An 18,159-nucleotide genomic window follows, 5' to 3' on the forward strand; every position below is an offset into this window, starting at 1 on the left:
GAGCGGGATATACGTAAATCGGGGCAATGGACTTTGCGGTGAACTTGTAGTTCGAAAATTTTTTATATTACTATCTAGATAATTTTTTTATTTTTTTTTAATGTAACAAGTTAGTAGCAGACAGCATATGGTAACAAACATTTTTTCGACAGTATACTGTCTAGATTATCTAGAGTATTAAATATGGTAAACCGTACGAATGAACTAAATGAATTGGTGTATCAAGTTGAATAAAATATTTATATGGTTTCTTTATTTAACACAGGCACCTTCGCGAAACTCAATGATACATTAACATATTAAAAATACTGTAATTCCATGCAATACGAATATTTCCTTCGAAAGTTTAAAAGAAATAACGGAGAAAGAACGCTTTCCGATTGTCAAAATAACGAAAAGAAAAAAAAAGAAACGCAAGCGTGTAAATTATTGTCACGTATTAAAATTCACGTGTTAAGGAACAAACTCAGAAGTAAATGTATCAGTGATTTTTTAATAATAGAAACACATGGTAGAATAAAATAAATATTCATTGAAGAATCGACATAAATTGCAGAGGTAAATTTTCGAAAATAATCTTCTATAAGACTAGGTTTAAACGTATATATACATATATGTATATATGTATGTATTAATAGTAATATTTACTGGTATTACAGTGCATTCAATCTATAGGATATGATTTGAAAAACGGGAAAATAAAATGACTAAAGATAAGTTATAGACATATCACATAATTTAGTCTTGTTTTAATATATTAAATGTTCGGTATAATATATGACTCTCATACTATATGTTAAATCATAACGTAAACAACATACACGCTAAACAACTCCATTTTGACGTATCAATAATTTACACGAAAACTGTACATTATAACGCTTCTGTCGGCATAACATTCACTCGCACTGTAACAGACACACGCAATAATTTTCACACTTCTTACACATTCCTACTCCAAGTATGGAGTCGTTGAAATTGACAATTCATTAACGATTAGAAAAAAAAAGAACATTCGAACGATGAAAGGAACATATATAAAATACGGACTACCAATATAAGTAACGATCACACGCGAACGAATCCTGAAGTGTTTCCGTCTTCGCAAAGCTACGTTTCTACCTTGAGGTTGGATATGTAACTCTGACAATATGCAACTCTGCGAAATCGAGAGATGCCTCCCAAAAAATGAGTATCCTTCGATGATACAAATGGATATTTAGTAAACGAAAGATTTACTAAAATATCATGCTTGCGACGCACCGCCTAGCCAAACGTGTTTAAACTTCGCCTTTTAACGTCATTTATTTAGTTCCAAGCCTCGATATATCGATGTGTGTGTGTACCGGTGTACAGATCACTGATATAACATACAAGTCAGAATTTTTAACAACATTAATAAAATCGCAATGATATGTTCATTCTTTTGATCCGTAATTTATGATAATCGTTAATATGCCTTTACGATATAACAAGAACTAGTCTATCCGAAATTATAGAGATACATATTATACAGATGTAGCGTTTCTTACAAATATTTCCTAAATCTTAATTGTTATATTCTGAAACGATAGCTTTGCGCGAAGAGGAAAACGATTACTCGAATCTAAACGATGTTACAAAACATTCAAGATAAGCAAGGTAAGCAACGAGAAAATTAATTCCCGTTACATCTAATCACTAATCGTAATAATTAGCACGCGCAACAGCATTTAAAATCGTTGCGGTATCGAGTAATAAAAATCACGATTGACCTTTATGTATAAACGTACACTTTGGTTTATGAATACATTATATAATTACACGAAAGACTCGATCTTGGTCGGACGAGTCCATAAATCGGAGACAAGTTCCCTGTAAACGCGATCTCAAGACAGAACTGTGTATTCTTTACCCGCATTTACGTAATTATCGTGGAATCATCTGTCTCGCTATAATTGAAGACCTGTAATTTTGTCAAAGAACGAGATTCATATACACACATGCTTAACATCTCATAAGTATTTTTCTACTCACTTTGTTACCTATGTATTTACAGTTTCATTTCTTATTTACTATGAATTTAATAAGCCATACTTGTATAAAATTTGTATAACTATCAATGTTCCCTGTTAACAAAAATAAAAATAACGTCGTTTCCTTATCGCTTAAAATACTGCAAACGGACATGTCTACAACATACTATAATTACACGTATAATGAGAAAAATGAAAATAAATTTTGGAAAAGCCACTCTTTGATCATGCATTTTAGTTTCAATACGTATTCAAGATTCAATTTCGCGTTTTTACTCGTTCCATCTCGTTTCGCGAAAGGCTTTGTTTAGATTTTTGAATAAAACAATGTCATTGTCATTTTATGAGTTTTACGAACGAAAAAAGAAGGAAGAAAAGAAGCGTTTAATGAGCGAACAGTATTATTTTATCTACTTCGATAGCACCGTTATTCCATCCTTCGCATGAAATTCTAGTGGATTACGCAATTTTATATATTTCCACTGAAAAATACATTATCGTAATTCATCGTCCATATTATATTTATACGTAAAAGCATAAAATATGTCACAAGCCACAGGTCTTCAATTCGCAATAAAATTCGCACACGAAGAGAAAAGAAGCTTTCTACGATCCTATTGGATTTCTCATATTCTATCGTTCTTCTTCTTCGTCCTCTCTGGACATCAAAGATCTGCCATAGTAAGTATACGTACAATACGATCAGGTACAAGAGTAGCATCTCGGAGTTGATCTGTTTTTAGAGAGGACGAAGCTTCTCGATCGTCTTAAACTAATCACCTTCAGCCTCCTTGATTTCTCTGATTTCATCGACCAACGTATAAAGCGTATACGATAATCTTGCTAGAAATAATTTTTATTCTTTTAAGATACTCGAATGAACGTAGGATGAATTATTTGCATTAAGTTTCGACTTGGAATTTCATGCAAATAAATAAAACTGGCAAACACTCAACACATACGATTAACGATCTATCAAAACCAACGAAGTTTTACATATGGCTTTGAAGAACTTTTTCTTTATACTTGTAATACTATGAACCATCGATACAAAGAACGTGCCGCGATGATTTATATAAATGAATAAATTAACTCACGATGTTTGTAATACCTAGTATCGAGACGAAGGTGTGAAGCTCTTCAAACGTATGACAGTGATCATCATCTGCTGCTCCCTTTGACATTGTGTTCTGTTTATTCTTCGTTCTAAAAAAACAGGTAGAAACTATCCGTGTATATTTGTCTCCATTTCATGTTTCTGCGTCCATCGAAATAATGACTACTGGTCCGCCTGTTCCCTAGTTTCTTCGGTATCGGACACTGACAGCGTCCTATCGTGATTCGTGCAGTTGTCTGTTTTACATTTGGATTCCGCGATCTCGAGCCAATGTTGTTTATTCTTTCTAACACCTTCGACCAACGGTTCCAATTTATCCGATAATAAAGCGAATGCCTATTTACAAAAAGTCACTTTATATTTAAGGACGTTCGGTTTAACAATAGCAGAAAATATTTGTAACGTGCTGAAACAACAAGAATCCAAATACTAATCTATCGAAACTAACAGCGTGTAATTAATTCAGGCAAGATGAGATTGATTATTACGAAAAGTAGAAAGCATTGCGATAAACTAACATAAAAGAAATAAATAGAAGACTATCGTATATTAATGAAACGAGACAATAAAGAAATCATAGAAAAGTGGTAAGTCAATTTCGATTCTAGTGAAATTATTATATCATTTTGCATATCACTATTAAGTAACGTTGTGTATTTACTATAATAGGTAAATATTAAATTCGTGAACCTTCTCCCCCCCCCCCCCAATTTAATGTAGTGAAATAATGTAACGTGAAAGCAACAAAACTGTATATAATATTGCAGATGGATATAATGCTAAAACATTAGTTTACGATTTAAAAAAACAGTATAATTTTTTACAACATTTCTGATTTTATGAACGCTACATTAATGTTAATGTACAGGGTGATCCACACGATTGATTCGGGTTATAAGTTCCAATTAAGTTACTCACTTCCAAGTAAGTTATCCAACTTACCAATGAAGTTACAGAAAAGTGTTAAAAGAGAGAGATGAATGAAGAGATGAAAAGAGTACTACACATTCGTGGCACCATATCCTTTTTTCTTTTAGAACTGCAATGGTGAACGCGCAATCAACAACTGTATTCTTTTTCTAAATGGAAATTTATATCCTTTTACATAGACAGAGTCCTCGTATTTGTTCTACGTAGAAAGCTTTAAATTAAAATTAGTTAGAAAAAATTAGTTACCGAGATATTTTTAAAAAATATCTTTATTGAAGAAGATACTTAAATGCTTTTCCATTGCACTGTAAACATTTTAGACAATACTTTCTAATTGTTCCTATAACTGAGTTAAGATGATCTCCGGTTATTGCTGCACACTGCAGTATTATCCGTTGCGTTGCATCCGCTGCAGAATTTATGGAATTTGAAGCAATGAATCGCCATGAAGCCTTTGAGAATCTCCTTCGATAAAGATCTTTTTTTTTAAATATCACGATTATTAATAGTTTCTTCACAACTGTACTTATTGAAGTATTGACTTTTTTATTGTTGATTGTTGTTTGCACATGTACCATTTCAGTTCTAAAGAAAAACATGATCTTTCTCTTCTAACATATTTCTGCGACTGTACCGGTAACGGAGTTATAACTTGAAGCAATTGCCTAGATTACCCTATTATTATATTTCTTTTCCTGGTGTATTAACTTAAATGATCGATAATGTGATTTAACGATAAGTTAAAAATTGTAACAAATATGATTACTTTTTAGATGGTATTTTGCTATTGTCGATAGCGTAGAAAGCTAGTTACCTCGTAAATAGGGAGGCATATCGAATCGATGAAGCCAACTTGCATCATTGGCAGTTGGTCCTCCTTTTCCCGGTTCATAATGTCCTGCAATATCATATGAGTAACGGTGCTATTTTTGAATCATGAATAATTAACTATGTAATTGTAATATGTACAATATTGTAAGCAGAAATAACTTATAACAGTTAGTAGTAGTAATAATTAGAAAATTATTAGTTATAAAATAATATATCATGCTGGATTATAATAAAACAAAATATATTAAGTAGCAAATGGTTTATCTATAAAAATTCAATGGCTTCTATCAAATATACCTTTAGTTGATACCACAGATTTTTATTAGTAAGAACAAGAATTATTGGTTTACCGTAACATGTTATTTTTACTGTTTTTGTATACAATTACTAAAAAATCAAAGAATTAATCGTTTCAATTTTAAATGTTACGTATCATTAGGTCTGATCTTCTAGTACTTTAATATTATATTATATTTAATAATGCGTGATAGAGTTCATCTCTCTACAAAAAACTTTACTTAGAAAGATACATAATACATCTAATGCTGTTATTTTAGTTACTGTCTTTTATAACTAGGTTAATGTCTACATTGTTTTCTGTTACTTATAACTATGTTATATTTAAATACTAAAGTTTAATTTAGCGATACATACAATGGGAGTGATATTGAGAGTCCGCCTTTCGATATCTCCTTGTTCAAAAAATTCGCTGCTAACTAATTCTGCCACTCTCTTTTCAACATCCCAAGGCTTAGTTATGGCTGCCAAATCACATACGGTCATCAACATCCCTCTTAAAAGTTCTCGCTGATCACTGTAAGCCCAATTGTAACTTCCACCTTGAGCTAAGTTAAGGAAAGCCCCTCTTCTTCGGAAGTAAACCGCTAGGTCGGTAGAGAGGATTGCTTCTTCGAGAACTTTTACCACGCGAGAATATTCTTCGGGAGATAAATTTGATAAAATTTGATTTCCTTGACTACTTAATATCATAAGACACTGATCAAAGTGATGATGTTCCATCGTTGATGTTGAGTAAAGTTGCGCCAATGGCGAAGATGCTCTGTTAGTCAAAGATTTTCCCCTTTGTATTACCTTAATTTTTTACTGAAGCAAAAATATGTTTTCTCCTCGGAACATTTGTACTTACTTGATTTGGAAAGAATTATTCGTGCCCCGGTGGTCCAGATCATGGCACAAACAAGCAATAATTAACGCGAGACATTCAATTTCTCCAAAAATTTTCCACCATTGCGTGGCCTAAAAAATAATACAAATTCATCGTTCATTTTTAACATAATTCTATTCAATTTAAACTTAATGGCATTACGTTTACTCACAGTTAGAATGGCAAACATCATCTGCGCAACATTGAACGCGTGACGCCAATTGTGATATGTGACGTTTCGGTAATTCTTTTTTACACTAAGAAGCCAACGGCAAAGAACATCGTAGTCGATATGAAAACGTTCTACGAAGTCAAGATCCAAAAACATTCGAAGACACGCTGTTAGAGTTTGATCGTCTTCCATATGAATGTCATCGAATTTAAAATCGTGCAATTTAAAATACGCTGCAGAAGGCACTCTTAAACCCTAGAATTGGGAATCGGATTTATTTTGTGCTATATAAAGTACGTGAACGTCATTGAACAGTAATTTTCGAATTCTTTGGAGAAGAAATAAAAGAAAAGTGAAATACGTTTGATCTTTAATATATCCAGCTTATAAAGCTAGACTTACCCTTAATCTTTGTGCATCTTCCAATGATGCGGACGCATGGTAACTGAGCACTTCTAACGTAACACTCTGTTTGGCCATCGCTATTACAGCTTTCTCATACCTAAGGAAATGATTAAATAAAATCAATTCTAGGAAATTCATTCGTTCCAATCGATTAATTATCAAACGATTTGAACAGTTTATTTCTTGCATATTTACATGTGCGTATTGTGAATTCCCATGCCACAGAAAATAGCAAATGCCTCGACGAAGTTCTCGTCATTCTTCGTAAAGAGAAGATCATCGAACTTGTTGATGAGTTGAATGACGCCGATAATCTGACCCGACGAGTTCTTGATGGGCATGCAGAGAATAGTACGATGTCTAAAACCAGAACCATCATCTACTGAAGGATCGAATCTTGGATCTTCGTAGGCGTTCGGTATATTCACGGTCTAAGGAAACGCAATAAAATATTTTCGGTTATAAATTGTGAAATCGGACAAAGTATTACGATAATACATTGCTCTGTTAACCAGTGTATTTACCTCGCCGGTAGTAGCGACATAACAAGTGATGCCGACATTTATAGGGAATCTGCCCTCGAATGGACTGCGTGAACAAAACCGAATACATATAAGGTTTCCGAGGAAATTGAATTATTGCTAGTGAAGAGAAATGAGAACGTAATTACAAACTTCATTCACCTAGTGCGAGAATCTGAATCCTCGCCGGTGAGGTCGTTCGCCTCGAAATCAAACACTCGTGAGAAACTGCCCTTTGATGCCTTATGCACGAGAAGAACCTGTACAGAATATTGGATTTTACGTTAAAAATGTTCTCTTCTCTATATACGATACAAAGTACGTATATACTCGAGAAGGAGAACGCGTTTACCTGTACTCGTTGACACTGTATCAAGGATTGCGTATGCGTTAGAATCCTTAAAACCATATGTTCTATCGTGCTCTGCTCTTCGAAAATCATCCTAGCCAAGTCCAACAGAACCTATAGTAGCGAATAAAACACACGTTTAAAATCACCAGCTTGTATCAAAGGCACAAAAGAAAATGGAAAGACCATAAACACGAGAATATGAATAATTTATGCATTATTCCTTATATTGTTTCATTATTTGTTACTCGTTACACGCGTGTAATTTCACCAGTTACATAGTATTCCGTTTCTTCATCAACTGACCTGATTTCTTTTCACTTCTAATTGACTTTTTTCATACAGCTGCGCATTCCTTAATCCAATTCCACAGAATTGCAAGTATCCAGCGAAAATCTTTTCGTCTTGCGTAGTAAATTGACTTTCACCACCGAGTTTGTTGATAACTTGTGCAACTCCAATAACATCTCCGTTGCAATCCTTTATTGGCATACATAAAAGGGCTCTGGTTCTGTATCCCGTTAATGCATCAATTTCACGATTGAACCTCGCATCCTAAGAACATATCATATTTATTAATACATAAGGAATAATTACAGGATACAATAAATAATGCTTTAGATAGTTATTTGATTCGAGGAATGGCATTAATTTTCAAATCCAGTCCTTGTGCAAACGTATGTATACACAGCTCCACTCGAATTATTCGAACGACACACGTCTTTTATACTTCTCTTTGCTTCTACTATAAAAGTTACGTAAGAGTGTTTTGCTATTGTTGACGCATACGATTCTTTATTGGAACAATGAACACTGTCTTCATTGTATCATTAGTTAGAAATTGTACGTGTCATAGATTTCAATTATTCGAGCAATGTACATTGACTATTGATATCGTTGGTACAACTGTGACTACTAACACATGTTTAAATGTATAATAACTTATTGCATCGACGAAATAATAAACTATAAACAGATTTGAAATTTTAGAGCTACATTATATTAGAGAAGATAGAGGAACAAAATTAAGAGACCGTACAATAGCTTCTAAATATATAAATATCAATTAAAACATTTGTTATTCACCTTGATACAAAATTTTAATATTCTGTGTCGATCTAGCAGTTAAATTTTATTTTGCAATGCACGTGAAATCGACGAATCAATTCTCCATAACAAATCTTCAATTCTTTATAGAGAAATAAATTATAACTGATAATACGTAGATTTGATGTCTAGAGACTAATAATTGCCGTAGTAAAATCACTTATCGTTGGTAATGTTATACAAAGAAATTACAATGGAACAACAATAAATAAATACAATAAGATCTTTTAAGTATTGATATATAAGTACGAAACGCAAATGTAGTTCTTGATAGTTATTAGTTGCGTGGTAGTTAAAACTAAAATAAGTTAAGTATTTAATTAAACTTAGATACTTCAGAAATACGACGTCTTAAAACGTTATGACTAATTGATTATTAAAGAATTTAATGGAAACGTCGATAGTTTGAAGTTGGAGAACTGTAACGAAATAAGATTTCAAGAACTTTAATAATGTGCTTTAGCTGTTACCAGTTTTCATTGGAATAAGAAATAGAACTACGTAACTTCAGAAAGGTAATAAAATGAAATAAAATTCACAATTGGAAATAAACGAAATGTAATTTTAACGAACATTATTATTCTGTGGTATTTTATGTTATTTAATATTTTAGAAAAAGATTAATTTGTAATATTTACACATATTGCGTTACTTGATTTACATATAATCTTTGATCCTTCTATTTCAATTATTTTTGAGGTATTGGTAATATTACACTAAATAATTATAGATTAATTATGTTAATATACTTCTTATGCTAATGGTATGCGAAATATAAGACGAAAGAATATTTTATAAGCATAGAATACTTTAAAAAAAGTAGAAACATCTTAAATTTTCAAGATTGAAGTCCTTACAACGAATGCTCTCTGTGAATTCTAATTAGTTTTCAATTTTCACTAGTTTGACATTTCATGTATTAATATTGCAATGATACTAATCTAAAATATTCAATGTATTAACGTGTTCCGTATAATTTTCGTCTTTTTCATTCAAATTACTGCGTCACGATTATATTACGAAGCATAGATTTATTACACTAAATAATCTAAATTGATTTTTTTTATCCTCGAGTTTACAATTTGTCCAGATATGGATATTCGGTGAATTGGTTTAGCGATTAAGTAATCTAAACAGGATTTGAAACCGACATATTTCAAGGTGTCAGAAATGAAAATGTCGAATAAAACTTTTGCACGGTTCTAAAATATACAAAACTGGAACAATTAATGCCTCTGTTCTCCTTACCTTAGAAAGCAAGAATGTTACTAATCGTAAATATGTTTGCCATAGTTATTAATATGTTTCGCATCGTCTATCGAAAATACAAAAAAAAAGAGTGAGAAACTAAAAACTGGAAAAACATTACGTGGCGGACTAAAAATTTTGACACTAAAGTAGAACCCGAGCGTTTATCGTATGTTTGCATTTGGATTTACAAACACAAAGTTTTGGATTTGCCAAAATATTACGAATGCTTCGTTATACAATAAAACCGTATTACGCCACAACTGATGAAAATATTGGGGATACGTCAGATGTAACGCACAATTTAGTCGGCTACCAACGCAACTTCAACCTGCGCAAAATTTACTGGCGTTTGCTCAGTTTTCCTACATTGTACCTAAAAAAGCAAAGATTAGGTAATCCATCCTTAAATAACAATTAGATGCAGAGTTTCATTTAAATTACTCTCTGATAACATATTTCTTCCGGAACATTGATATTTAATAAAATACGTCCTTTCTTTGTTTCTTTTATACTTAACAGACAAATAAAATTATAGTGTATAAATCAAAATAGATGATATTATATAAATAAAACTACGGATCATGTTATTGTTAACTGTATACAGTTAAAAATATGAAAGAGATCCAGAAAAATGTTCTAGACGAAACTTGTAGAATTTTAGTAAAAGGCACAGGAAGACTGCGACTAAATCTTCAAATGGATTCTTGTAATTCCTTATCGTTGTCTTTTATTTCTGTAAACAGTAAATTCTTTTGTTTCTCCGATTGTGAAATACTTTCGAAAACACATATATAGCCAGTCTAATATATTACGTTATCTAATACCTATTTAATGTCGTCATACAATCTTGTACTGGTTTTTGCAAAGTAAATAGTAAATCCCCTTGCCTTGTAAGCGTCTGGTATGTTAACAGGTTCTCCGCTTTCGGCGACGTAACCGACAATTCCCGTGCCCCACGGAATTTTGATCTCGTCCTTTTTCTCCATTTCGAGCAGCGTCGATCTCGAACATACGTCAAACAACTTGGACACTAGGCATCTGCTTCTCGAGTATCCTGTTCCACGTTGCTCGGAGCTTCCGTTTCCCGTTTTCCCTGCATTTGCATTATCAATCGAATGGTTCGACGAGGAATCGTAATTTTGCGAAGAAGGCATGCAACCGCCGCCTCTTTCGCCTTGAACAAGGAACAGAGAACCACGATCGGCATGTAGCAAGGTGCTGACATTCTGCAAGATCTTGTGACACAGCGATCTCACGTCCAACTCGTTACAGATATCCTTCACCTGCGAGCAAGTTCGTTGTCATAGAATATTGTTCGATGGAAGCCAAACATCGAGGAAAATCATACCGAAACACCATTTTCTCTGCAACGATACTGTTGTACTCAACGTATTATTGTGTACAAGTTTTTCAAAGCAAATAGAATTCTGTCCCTTCTGTTAGTTACGTCTTGGTAGTCTTGTATCAAAGGCGTCAATTAATTCCTACTACTGGAAAACTCAATTACCAAACTTTCTAACGTTGCTCAGTAAGTAAATTGCAAGTTTTAGAATAAGCTGTCGATGAGTCGAAGATAGAGAAAAACATCGTTGAAATGCCGTGTAATTACGTTTGTACACTATACCGTTCGTTTAAAAGTATGCAACCAGTTGATTATTTCTAACAGTACGAAACTCAGGCAGCAGGAGTGAGAATTACAGACGAAAAGGTCTGCGATGAGTTTACTCTTTACCGCTATCGTTACGTGGATAGGGTAGAGTATTTGATAAAATTGATTTTAAAGACCAACAGGAAAGGTTAACGTTTGTGCGTGTGTAAATGTTACAAACTACGTTGTCAATTACTTGTAAATGCTCTGTGACTGATATTTAATGCATTGACAAATCGTACATTTAATTTAAAAATATACACCCCTGGCAAGTCTTTTAGCAAATAATTCAAATTTGTTATCTTATTATCTTGTTATAACCATTAATTTGCTGTTATTAAAAAGCAGACATTTCAGTGTTTACTAGAAATCAAACAATTCAACCGGATACACAAAATAAAGTTTATTTAAGAATATTTAAGCATATATTGCATTTATTCTAAAAAATATATGTAACTTCACTAAGTTTCTTCATATCGTCAATAATATAAACAATCAATAAGCAATCTTGTAGTATCGAGTCACGAAGAAAAAGACCCTTGCAAATGGGTCAAAATCACAGCTTTAAAGCGGCAAAAGGTAGACAAAAATTTCATTAAGCAATGATTTCGAATGATGTATCACATAGTGCACATGTACTTAAAAGCGAAGATCTTTTGTGAAAAATAAAAAATCTAGTTTTAAAAGACCTACTTTTAAATTCTATACTACGTTCGGTACATTTTTTCATGTCCCTCTTTCCTATAAAAATGTTTAATACAAAAGTGCAAATTTTTAATTGTCAAATTTTAGCATATCACTACTTTCACACCTTGTCCACTTTTTTAATTATTTCCAGACACAGGTGCAATGATATATTTTTACAAAGAATAAGACACACAATCGATGTAACAAACAATATACTCTCATTTTTTAAAAATATCGACGATCTCTAATTCCTTAAAAAGGTCTGCACCTCTGTTAAAAACATATTCATCACGTAATGCACCGTTCGAAACCATTTCACTTTTTATCTTCTACTGTTTTAAGATCATATAGCTTCGCTTACTTCTGTCGATTATTCTACATACAATATTTTTATACTCCAATTTACCGTTAACGCGTATCTTCGGCGATACTGTGAAAAAAGAAAAAATTAAATCCTATCGGAATTTTGACTTATAATACAGAAGAATATTATCAACGAATCATTTGGTTTCATTTTACTTGCATTGTATGTTGCTTTAATTGGTTGAAATAAAAGAGTTACACTGCGTACGTATGAGGTACATATATCTGAAGTTTAATAACGTTTCAATAATTTTTCGTACGACAGCAATTAATGATTAAGAGAACAGAATCTTTCAATTCGAAAAGCTAAAAATTGTACAACTATAAAACGTTACGTTATACATATATGAAATTAGAACTGTTTAGAAGCTGAAAGGTTGTTGGTGTTCCGTGAGGAAAAGGTGTTTCAGACCATTAAACAGAGACGAGTGAGAAGAGAAAATCAACGAAAGCAATTGGAGCACGTACCAATTCAAAGATGAGATCCTTCTCATCGAGATGCCTCAATTCGTGTCTGGACCGTCTCTGAGGTCTGCCCGCGTTTCCCGAGCTAACCTGCTGACCTCCTGGTTGGCCCGAATCCCCGGGCGAAACACTCAGAAAGGTGGGCGTCCCGTCGATCGTGTTCACGATCGGCTTTAGCAAACCACCGCGTTCGAACTCGTGAGCTGAGATTTTTCGAACAGGCGTTGTGGCACCTGATCCGCCAGAACCACCCCGGCCGGAAGATGACGTGCCACCTGCATGGGTGGGACTGGATAGCTCCATGCAGCTGCTCGACGATGATGTTGGCGTCGCGTGCGAGACCAGCCACATATCTACCGTCTGTCTCGTCACTTTCCTGTCGAACGATCCACGTTACTATCTTAAACGAACAGTGCTTACAGAAAATACACTATAAGTGCCAAGAAACGATTTTTTCAGGAACAGAAGAAACCTTATACGTTAATGTAGACCAAATTCGTGAAAAAGACAAGTGTATCTGTATAACCTGTGTGTGTTATCTATTAGTTGTAGAGAAAACTGAATCTTCCATTCATTTAGATAGATGAGAAAAGGCAAGGAACAATTAATTAAAGTTTATTGACGTTTATATGTAGCTTCCTCTATAGAGGCAACATTGTGACACCATATTCTAGCATTAGTAATAACTATTTAGAGATGAAAATTGCACTTCAATTCTGTAGTAGAGTATTCATACTGATATATAGAACACTTTCCAATAAAGAGTCAAATTTTTCAATTTTGGCACTTACAATGTTTGCACTTTTAAAATGCCTTGTTTATTTTATCATTATAATATCGTGTGACAGTTACTCTTAGTCTTTGCGCCTGTCTCGTCACTTTTCTGTTCAGCAATCCTCGTTATAATTCTAAATCCTTCACTTGTTTATTTTATTATTAAAATATCGTGCGATTTAGTTAGTCTAAAAAGATTCGCGTTTATCGTTTCAATCGACCCGCGACAGAACAACGTTAAGATGTTTACAGTTTCTGCGAAATGTTATATAAACCAACTATATTATTTTTTCCCTTTATCGATTTCACATTATAAATTCTGTTTATCATGTAATCCTTTCCAATTTCAAATGGTAAACTATTTTGCAACACTGAAAACTAGATAAGATGTTTTTTGCCGGTAACTACTACTTGTAAATGTAAATTTATACACACGGGTAACTGGCCGTACGGCCTGCAAGACTCATACTACTTGAAAACATCGTATCGTCAGTTGTTGACAACATTTATCCTCCCTTTTTTTTTGCAAATTATCGCATTAGCTTTCGGCGAAACTTACACGTGGTATATACATAGGTTATACTTATGGTCTCAGTTTTGGTCACATTGCTTTAGATACGCGTAAATTATTGTCGCTCGTACTCTTAATAGCTCTTTAAATGAGTACAACAAGAATCAGATATTAGGAGAAGATTAGTGAAAATTATATCTCTACGAGAGCAGCCAATGAACATTAAGAAGCAACAAATGAATAATAGATGCCTGTAATTTGTACCGCTCCATTAAAAGTAACATATTTGGAATATAATTACACGAATTATTCTTAATTGGTTGATAAAAAGAGTATTTAGGAATAATAAGGCTGTTCTTAAAATAAAAAAATAGGACGGTAATTATGCCTTGAGTATTTAGTCCATACGTTATGCGGGTAACGGAAAACGCAATTTATAATACGCAATTTAGCTTCACAGGAGGTTCAGATAAAATGACAATTTAATTAATACAATTAAGTACGTATCCGAAAATAAATTGCATCTTTTATTCCATTTTACATTTTTATAGGAATATAATTATATATTATTTATATATATTAAGAGCAATAATTCCATAGAGATTTTATACTAAAGCTAGACAAAAAAGAAACAAATTTTAAAATACAAAGTATCGTTTGTTGTATCTAATATGTAGGCTTATGCATTTAGTGTTTTAAGGCTTTAAGATATCATATATTTTATCATTAATCATGAATTTCATATATTTTACTCAACAAGCGATCATGAACTTATATTGAAAAAAATAAAATATAATGAATATAGTAAATTCTCAAAAGATTAAAGCAGGAAATTCCACTAACTGTAATCGAGTTATTGTTACTTTGCTTTTCTATTGAAATCTGACGGCCACCTTCGGTTCTTGACATAAGATTCCGCAACATTTCTTTTCGAATTCGGATAAAACAACAAATTTTACGTATTACACTTATTTAAGCAACTAGAAAAATACAGCTTGAAAGCAAATGATCGCGAACGCATAAATTTCGCTAAAGAGTATATTATAACGAACTACTGTCACTTTCTATAAATCTATGATCAATGCTAACGAATCCAAATTTAGATTAATATCAAACTAAAAGGTAAAACGAAAGTTACTTGGAATACATAGCTGCCAGTGTAAGACACGATGATGAATTGATAATATCGCATGGAGCTACTTGAGTAATAAATAAGTTGGACAGTTACCAAGTATCGAAGGAAAATGTATAGCAGCAAAATATGTAGATTTATTGCGAGAAAATGTATTTGCATCTAATGAAAAATTCATAGAATACAGGATATATAAAAAGTATATGTATTAGCTGTGAAGATTGTTAAAAAAAGTGATAGAAAGAAAAATGATATATCGTTGGTTGTTTGGCCATGCAGTATTCCAAACTGAAAAGCTATTCAGTAATTATCGAAACGAATTATATATGCAAATATCGGAAACAACTTGGTAGCACTGCTTATTATTATTATTTAACAAAATTTACCATTATTATTTATCACCCCGTTAATTATTAAATACAATTACGTAACCGTCATTTTATCACGATTTTCTAACGCTGCAACTTCCTTCATGATAAGCTTTACCTTCGATTCGAGCAAACACGTTGTTCGTTAATTTTGCTATTAGCCCGATATTCGATAAAATTATTTCCTTCGCTATTAATTCAAGGATTGAATATTTTTATTGTTATTATATTTATGTACTTAAGACCATATCAACCTTTATTTGCATTTGTTTTCATACCTAATTTTATTACCCGTTCTTTTTCCCGTTATTTTATTCAAATGCAAAGTCTAATTAAATATCAACGAGATTGTACAGACGAATTGACTACAGTAGCAAGAAAACAATCAAGTACAATTCTTGGGTACATTCACTACCAGCGTTATATTGGGTCGTAACATAAGTAAGTTCCGTTAAACTCAAGATTTTTCTTTATTTGACCGAACTTACTTGAAGGTTTCTTGTAGGCAACGCTGTAAACGCAAAAATTGAAACGTGTTGTTTTTTTATCGTATAACGTCCTATATATCAATGGGAACACTGTGGTACAGAATTTAAGAGCAATTTCTACTTATAATAATAATGTTAAATTTTTAAAAAAGTAAAAATTTCTAATAGTGTTAAAAATGGTGATACCACAGATACGTGCAACATCGCCTCTGTACAAAACAATATAAATGCCATTAAGTGATGAACATGATCGAATACTTAAATACCATCAATTTTATGATAATTCTTACTCGGAATATTACAAAATATACTTTTGTAATAAAGATTTTGTAATAAATATTGAAAAAATATATATATATATTTTTTATACAAGTTATCTAGGGACAAAGAAGATCGGTACTTACCGTGCCAGCAAATTTAAATGACACATTTGGTTTCCTCTGCAATTAACAAATGACACATACAGACTTTTCTACAAATGCATTTCTTTTTCTGACGAATTTCTACTATGTTAGTCCAAAGAATAGAAAATTTTATGACGAATTTGGATTGTCGTACATTTAAGACCGTACAACGATCAGAATAAATTAAATTTCGAAAATGATTTGAAGTCAAGGAAGATACTTCACTCTCCTACAAAATTCGATGTCCGCCACTTACACGGTTGCCTACAAGAAATCCTCATTTATGTTACAACTCGATATAGCTGGTATTCCAAAATTAATTTAGATTTAATTCTACTTATACAGCGGAATAAATAAACAATGCAATTGGGGCGTTTGATTAACAAAAAGGAACGTACAAAAGTATATTGTGCAAAAGTACAAAGAATAAAACGTAAAACGTCGGTGGACGTTATGGTGCACGATGTGCAACACCTGCTGTACTAGCAAACATATTAATAATAATAAGTCACCTTTATCTTTTGATAAAGACCTTTCATAGACGCAATGATCATCAACCCGAATTCAATATCGTAATAAAGTATCTCAAATTATGTGATCAATTTGATAACAACCTGAGAAAGTAGTCGTTGACGAAGTCGGGATGTTCGTCGAGCCAAGCCTCCATGCGGGCGTATTCCGCATCGTAGACGGCGGAAGTCGAAGAATAGTAACCACCGGCGGACTTTCCATCTTGCACCTGTTGCAACGTACCCTGACCAGCCATAGCAGTTTGCACCCCTTGCATCCCCTGCACACAAGGAGCTGCCGTCTCCGCCGTCATCCTCGGTTCTTCGATGCTCCGCAAGTGCAGGCCTACTTGACAAACCAACTATCATCGTTACGTATTCTTTTTTGCGTTTCGATTCTTAAACTAAAAAGCAAACTAAATTTCGAAAGCAAATTATTTCATCGGCGATTTCTTCGTTGGAAAACATTGCCAGAAATCGATGAAAGACACATCCTCTTGGCAAATATACAGGTTAAATGCGTTCGCGTGAACAAAATGAATGAAATAAAAAGAAACGAAATTAAAATATAAGCTTTCCTATAGCGTATCGAAATTGTTATTCTCAGACTTTGTTTGCATACATTCAACGATGCAATTCTGTTTTCATACGGTAGATAGGTTGCCGAAAAAACCGTTGAAAAATACAATGTATATGAAAAAGTAGAATAGAAGATTGCCGATGCAAAAATCCAATGTAAAATAAATACTAAATTGGTTTTAAATAAAAATCTTAATCTTCGATCCAATTTTCATTTTATTTGTATTCGTTGTAGTACAATTTTTATTTCATACGCTTGTAAGGATCATTATATGTAAATATATCAAGTAAACTATCCTTCATAAGGAAAATAATAATTTCATCAATTCAAGAATACAAGACGGCAAAATAATATGTCCTAATCTAAA

The 18,159-nt window shown here is 32.8% G+C and overlaps 1 protein-coding gene across 12 annotated transcripts in view; it reads right to left on the reverse strand.

Moving 5' to 3' along the window:
- Positions 1-718: 718 nt before the first annotated feature.
- The window catches only part of LOC132908868 (dual 3',5'-cyclic-AMP and -GMP phosphodiesterase 11-like), a 149,182-nt gene continuing 131,741 nt past the window's right edge, over positions 719-18,159 (reverse strand). For 5 of the 12 annotated variants that reach the window (XM_060963251.1, XM_060963252.1, XM_060963253.1 and 2 more), the window contains 14 exons: positions 17,318-17,561; positions 13,030-13,402; positions 10,751-11,146; positions 7,812-8,060; positions 7,509-7,619; positions 7,319-7,416; positions 7,160-7,223; positions 6,831-7,066; positions 6,633-6,732; positions 6,231-6,485; positions 6,041-6,150; positions 5,548-5,953; positions 4,877-4,960; positions 719-3,468 (listed from right to left, as the gene is read on the reverse strand). In XM_060963251.1, the coding sequence (XP_060819234.1) occupies positions 3,295-3,468; positions 4,877-4,960; positions 5,548-5,953; positions 6,041-6,150; positions 6,231-6,485; positions 6,633-6,732; positions 6,831-7,066; positions 7,160-7,223; positions 7,319-7,416; positions 7,509-7,619; positions 7,812-8,060; positions 10,751-11,146; positions 13,030-13,402; positions 17,318-17,561 (2,900 nt within the window). In that variant the 3' untranslated portion in view covers positions 719-3,294. The remainder of the gene's footprint in view (positions 3,469-4,876; positions 4,961-5,547; positions 5,954-6,040; positions 6,151-6,230; positions 6,486-6,632; positions 6,733-6,830; positions 7,067-7,159; positions 7,224-7,318; positions 7,417-7,508; positions 7,620-7,811; positions 8,061-10,750; positions 11,147-13,029; positions 13,403-17,317; positions 17,562-18,159) is intronic. The other 7 variants (XM_060963256.1, XM_060963255.1, XM_060963259.1 and 4 more) reach the window with 3 other exon arrangements.

The sequence above is a fragment of the Bombus pascuorum genome, chromosome 7 (genome assembly GCF_905332965.1).
Source record: "Bombus pascuorum chromosome 7, iyBomPasc1.1, whole genome shotgun sequence".
In the NCBI taxonomy this organism is placed as follows: Eukaryota; Metazoa; Arthropoda; class Insecta; order Hymenoptera; family Apidae; genus Bombus; species Bombus pascuorum.